At 42.7% G+C, this 6,326-nt stretch overlaps 1 protein-coding gene across 2 annotated transcripts; it reads left to right on the plus strand.

Moving 5' to 3' along the window:
• The first annotated feature begins 51 nt into the window (after positions 1 to 51).
• Positions 52 to 2,339, plus strand: LOC309526270 (olfactory receptor-like protein COR4). Of its 2 annotated transcripts, none has more exons than XM_082212181.1 (2): positions 52 to 382; positions 1,315 to 2,339. In XM_082212181.1, the coding sequence occupies exon 2, from the start codon at positions 1,325 to 1,327 to the stop codon at positions 2,270 to 2,272; it is 948 nt and encodes a 315-aa protein (XP_082068307.1). In that variant the 5' UTR covers positions 52 to 382; positions 1,315 to 1,324; the 3' UTR covers positions 2,273 to 2,339. The 2 variants fall into 2 exon arrangements, with proteins under 2 accessions (XP_082068307.1, XP_082068308.1); XM_082212182.1 differs by having other exon boundaries at positions 52 to 212; positions 1,320 to 2,339.
• The last annotated feature ends 3,987 nt before the right edge of the window (positions 2,340 to 6,326 follow it).

Below are 6,326 nucleotides of genomic sequence, written 5' to 3' on the forward strand. Positions count from 1 at the left end.
AGGAGGGTGGTTCCAGCCAGATGTGGGGAAAGACTTGGAGAATGTGTGGTTCTTTTATTCAACTGTTCCAATTTTGAAAACTAAAGAGAATGTTCCTAACGTTCACTGGAGTGATCTGGGAAAAGGGCAACATTGTTCAGACTAGAAGAAACTTTGACATATCTACTTATGTAAATGTGAGGAGACATAGAAGTGAGGTTCAATCAGGGAGAGTGATCCAGGTCCATGATGGAGACACTTGTCTAAGAGAAAGAATAATGCTCAAAGGGAAGAGTTAGGTAGAAGATCTTGAGGAATGGAAATGGGATGAAGAGCTGTGGAGGAAGAAAAGAGAAGAGTCTGGTAGCATCAAAAGAGGAGTAGTGCAGCTGATGCCAGTGTGGTAGGGGTCCATAGTCAACAGTGGAGAGAACTTCACCTTCCAGAGCAGTGTCAAATTCAGAGGCAGGGAGTGTTGAACTAGAAGATAAGGGAATGGGTAGCCCAACATTTAAGGTGGCTCTAACACTCCAGTTCTAGAGGACTATGGAAACTGGGGGTAGGGGACCCAGCTATACAGCTGCAAATAAAATGTTTTAAGTGTGTTGTAATGTGCAATATACAAATGTGACACTAGATGGCGAGAGTGAGCTATGACAAATTCAATGTATTTTTCAAAACATTTTTTAAAAAAGCATTTTCACTGCGTTTTTTAAAAAATGTGTGCAGATTCCACCAGGCTCACTATTGTAACTTAAAACAGTAAATTGTTATGCGCTAGAATGGTGTCAGAGTTGTATCATTTGAGGGTATTGGGAATTAGCATGACATGGAACTTTCCCTAGCAGCCCACAGAGGACATGGTATCATTCTGCTTTTTCCAGTTTGACATTTTATGTACTTCTAATGTGGTGAAATCTGTACATGGTAACCTAAACTCAGTTCTGAGCAAGCATATAGAGACCACTGCTCTTGCCAAATTCCATTTTATTTGAGTTGTGATTCCATCTAATTGAAGCAAGTCTGTGAAGTAGCCAAGAGGTCTAAGAGCGTTAATGGCTCACTTTAGCTGCAATAATTAATTTTGTGGAATTTACAGTCTGTCCAGGTGATTGATGGGTGCAATGGCAAAACCAGATTAAAAACCCTCCACCAGATTTCACTTTTTTAAAAAGTCTCCAGTTAATAAAGGTCCATCAAAGAGGACCTCCCAGCCAAACAATTGTAGCTCACACAGTTCAACTACTGAGGTTAGAGAACAGGAGAGAAAAAGAGGTTAAAATGCTATGGTGTCCCATATCTAATAAAGAAATCTTGCTTTGTTTTTCCTAACAGGAAAGTGTGAATGAATCCAATGGCTAAAGAAAATTACACCATGGCAACCAGCTTCAATCTCTTTGGACTAACAGAAAATCTGGAGCTGTGTCCTCCACTCTTCGTGGTCTTTTTAATAATCTATATTGCCACACTGGTGGGGAATCTTGGGATGATTATATTGATTGGCATAGATCCTCAACTGCACACCCCGATGTATTTTTTTCTCAGCAGCCTGTCCTTCCTAGATGCCTGCTATTCCACCACCATCACACCTAATATGCTGGTGAATTTTTTAGTAGAAAACAAAAGCATCACTTACGCTGCCTGCATTTCACAATATTGTTTCTTTGCAATCTTTGCCACTACTGAGTTTTTTCTTCTGGCAGCCATGGCATATGACCGGTATGTGGCTATCTGCAACCCTCTGCTCTATGCTTCTGTGATGACCAAGAAACTTTGTGCAGGTCTGATAGCAGGATCCTACCTCTTGGGTATTGTGAACTCTCTGATTCAGACAGGTGGCTTGTTGAGACTGTCCTTCTGTGGTTCCAATATCATCAATCACTTTTTTTGTGATCTCACGCCTCTTCTGAAACTGGCCTGTAATGATATCTACATCAATGAGATGCTGGTATTCATTTTTGGTAGCCTATTTGAAATGAGCACCTTGCTGGTCATTATAATCTCTTATGTATTCATCATTATAGCTGTAGTCAGGATTCGCTCTGCTGAGGGGAGGCATAAAGCTTTCTCCACATGTGCCTCCCATCTCACAGCCGTGGCCATATACCATGGGACCATTCTTTTCATGTACTTCAGACCCAGCTCCAGCTACTTTCTTGACACAGACAAAGTAGCCTCTGTGTTTTACACAGTGATAATACCTGTGTTGAATCCTTTGATCTACAGTCTTAGGAACAAGGATGTAAAATGTGCTCTAAGAAAAGTGATTCAGAGAAAAGTGGTATTTCAATAAATATCTCTTTTAAGAGTTACCAAGTATAGGTGGACTGGGCCACCTAGATGCCAATAAAATCTTAAGGCATGGCCTTATATCAACTGAACATACTGGAACATTTCCAAATGTATTTTGGTGATCTATACCAATAGAATAATAAAATCCTAGTAATTGCATCTTTTTTCAGCCCACCACATATACCTTAAACCTTCCTGTCTATGGACATCGAGGGACATGGAACTTCAGGTCCAGCATTACCCTACAAAGAACAAATTAAATGCCAATTGTCTTGTCAGGAGATGAGGGAATTGAGAAGGTGTGTATTTCAGAATTCCCTGGATATGTTAAATGCGTACACTGTGCTTTCCTTCTCTGTTCAGTCTGTCATAGGCCTCTCAGTTTCATCAGGATCTAGCATGGTTTGGCAGTCCCAAATGGAAGAGGAGCAGAGAGAAGAAGTGGTGGAGGTTGAACCTTGAAGGCTGCCACCCAGGGATGGAAGATGGAGGTTCTCCTCTTGCAACTCTAGATATCAGGGGGAGAGAGAAGCAAATCTGCTGGCTCTCTCCACTGCCCCTCCTGTGAAGCACAGAGTTTCACTGGGGTAGGGGGAGCACTTCGGCCAGCCTATAGGAGGGACTGAGCAGAAAGAGGTGGCAGTGAATCCAGAGTCTGAGGGCAAGACACAGTGAGCCCACGCATCAGCCCAAACGGAGCTTACGTTTGTGCTCACAGAAATCTTGTAAAGCAAGAAAGTCATGTGTGTGAGCTCGCCCTGTCTTTAAAATCGTGGTGGGAGGAGTGTGGTAACTGTTGGGACATCTTCATTGCTTCCATTCAAATGTGTACCTCTTATCTAACCCTTGTACCTTGGAATCATGATTTCTGGGCCCTGTGATTGCTGCTGAGCCTCTTCTGTCACTAGCCTGAATAAAGATATCTTCCTTATTCTTGGTTAAGAAGCACCGTTACTGTGTTTTGGTATGGGAGCATGACACAGTCCTTCCACGCCAGTCAAATGCAGATCATTTGCTATCAACAATGGGATTCTGCCCTTAGTGGTTGGGGAAATTGACATGGTCAGGTTACTTCAGAGCAGAAACTAGACCAAAACGAGTGACCATGAAAGTAGCAGCTGCATTGCTAAGAATGAAAAAGGTAAAAGGTAAAGGACCCCTGGACGGTTAAGTCCAGTCAAAGGCAACTATGGGGTTGCGGCGCTCATCTCACTTTCAAGCCGAGGGAGCTGGTGTATGTCCACAGAAAGCTTTCTAGGTCATGTGGCCAGCATGACTAAACCACTTCTGGCACAACGGAACACCGTGACAGAAACCAGAGTGCACGGAAATACCATTTACCTTCCTGCCACAGAAGTACCTATTTATCTACTTGCACTGGCATCCTTTCAAACTGCTAGGTTGGCAGGAGCTGGGACAGAGCAACGGGAGCTCACTCTGCTGCAGGAATTCAAAATGCTGACCTTCCAATCGGCAAACCCAAAAGGCTCAGTGGTCTAGACCACAGCGCCACCCATGTCTTTGCTAAGAACAAAAGCAGCATACGTGACTGCCTCAGCTAACACCCTATGGTTGGAATAGGAGCACAAAAGTTAAGCTCCCCATTACAGACATGCAGGAATGTGTCAAAGGTTGTAAAGATTAGAAGACAGCAAAAACTAGTGCAACTTAATTAACAAAATGAAGCACCGCACACTATGCCATTTAAAGTGAATCCTTTAGATGTTCAACAGTTCTTGGTCAAGCAATGTAGTGGTATTTGGGGTCTGCATGCTGACACACATCAGTGCCTTTAGCAACACCTGTGGGAGGTTGCATATGTGCACAGAAAGCCCGTCCAAGAATGTATCTCTCTTACAGGATTTGAATGACAGAATGCACTGCAATACCACTGTGTGTGTTGAAAGAATTTCCCTCGTAGTGATACATGGGAGATCCTTACATGGACATGGTAGATACGAACGGGCAAGGAGAGTTTCTTGAATCTATGAAGGAAGAGAAGCAAAAGTCCTATCCACTCCTAAACTTCATACTATCCTATACAGCCCTTTAGGCCAATTAGATACAAAACAGTACAAAATGCCCAGTCAAATTTTATTGTGGAGACTGTGTCTGATTCAAGAGTACATACTGTACTCTGTATGTACACTGGAGTACATACACCACCACCATTTATGCAATTCAGACAGGTGGAAATGTTCCAGCTCTGCCATTGTTGGATTCTGGCTCAAGTGCAATGGAATACATTCTCCATATCAAAGGCAGTTTTAGGGTAGCAAGGTAAAGATAAGGTAAAGGACCTCTGGATGGTTAAGTCCAGTCAAAGGTGACTATGGGGTTGCAATGCTCATCTCACTTTCAGGCCGAGGGAGCCAGCGTTTGGGTACAGACAGTTTTCTGGGTCAGACAGTTTTCTGGGTCATCACTAAACTGCTGCTGGTGCATGGAGGACCGTAACGAGTGCCAGAGCACATGGAAATGCTGTTTACCTTCCTGCAGCAGTGGTACCTATTTATCTACTTGCACTGGCATGCTTTCAAACTGCTAGCATGACCCGTTTGGGCACAAAGGGCACCACAACAATGCTGTAGAAAGGAGCACGAGAGGCAGGGGGTGCTGAATTTTGACATTGCACAGGACACCACTGGAATTTGAGAGCCCAAAGTCCGCCACTGCCCATATGGCATATATAAAACTGAGAAAAATATTTATATCATGCTGAAGACTGGGCTAACTCAAATATTGATTATGGTGTTCCTTGTACTTGAAGCATGAACAAAATAAATTATGAGGAAAGGTATGTTCATTATTTATATTCAAATAGAGGGGGGAAAGAACAGCAATTCAATTTTTAATTAACTTTTATAAAAAACAGAGCTTTTTTTAGAGCTCCCACAAGTGTAATTTTTAATTATTTTCTCTGAGACTAGAGTTGCTTCAGGGATTTCATTAATAATAAGAAGAAATCCCTCTCCCATCATAAACCATTGAATCTGGGATCAACTGTCCTGTAAAAATTGTGCAGTGATGCTGCCATGCACTCATTCCAGCCTCCTGGTCAAGGTAGACTGCCTTCCTCTATTATTTGCAGATGGTGTCGGCTGTAGCTGGGACTTCCAGATTTCCTTTGCATGTTTTAAGGTAGCAGCAAGCAAACTGCATTCAGTGTTTCGTTTTCCATTGCAAACTGATTGATAATGAAGATGTATGTGATTCATGCCTGAACCTGACAAATCCAACAAAGGTGCTGGTAAGAACAGAGTTTGTTTGCCTATTTAATTGGAGTTTATATTTCCTTGGACACATATTTTAAATCTATTCAATTAGTATGTTGACTGTTAAATTCCATTTTGACTGTTTTAATCTTTATGTAAAAAATATTCTGAATTTCTGGTTTCACTATGCTGGCTGTATAGCCGTAATAATAAACATTCATTCAGTTTGTTCATTTAAAAAATACTTTCCTTGAACAGGAATGTAATGTTAGAATTACAAGGGCCTGAAAACAAAAGTAAAGATAAAGGTAAAGGGACCCCTGATCATTAGGTCCAGTCGTGACCGACTCTGGGGTTGAGGTGCTCATCTCGCTTTATTGGTTGAGGGAGCCGGCGTACAGCTTCCGGGTCATGTGGCCAGCATGGCTAAACCACTTCTGGCGAACCAGAGCAGCACACGGAAACGCCGTTTACCTTCCTGCCGGAGTGGTACCTATTTATCTACTTTCACTTTGACGTGCTTTCGAACTGCTAGGTTGGCAGGAGCAGGGACCGAGCAAAGGGAGCTCACCCCATCACGGGGATTCGAACCGCGACCTTCTGATCAGCAAGTCCTAGGCTCTGTGGTTTAACCCACAGTGCCACCCGTGTCCCGAAAACATAAGTACCCATCAGCAAATGTGAGTTCCCTAATTTGATGAAATAATGCAAATGGTGGTGGTGGGGATTTATAGGGGTAAATCAGAAGATAGAGATTCTTAACTATTTCTGTGCCCTAACCCCAATTCTTCCCTTCAAGTGCCCTTCCAATATGTCATTCCCTTGGATTAATTTCCAGTC

Source organism: Podarcis vaucheri, assembly GCF_965113315.1.
Source record: "Podarcis vaucheri genome assembly, chromosome: 1".
In the NCBI taxonomy this organism is placed as follows: domain Eukaryota; kingdom Metazoa; phylum Chordata; class Lepidosauria; order Squamata; family Lacertidae; genus Podarcis; species Podarcis vaucheri.

Coding starts and splice junctions, on each gene's coding strand:
- LOC309526270 (XM_082212181.1), top strand. CDS start 1,325: ATGAATCCAATGGCTAAAGAAAATTACACCATGGCAACCAGCTTCAAT.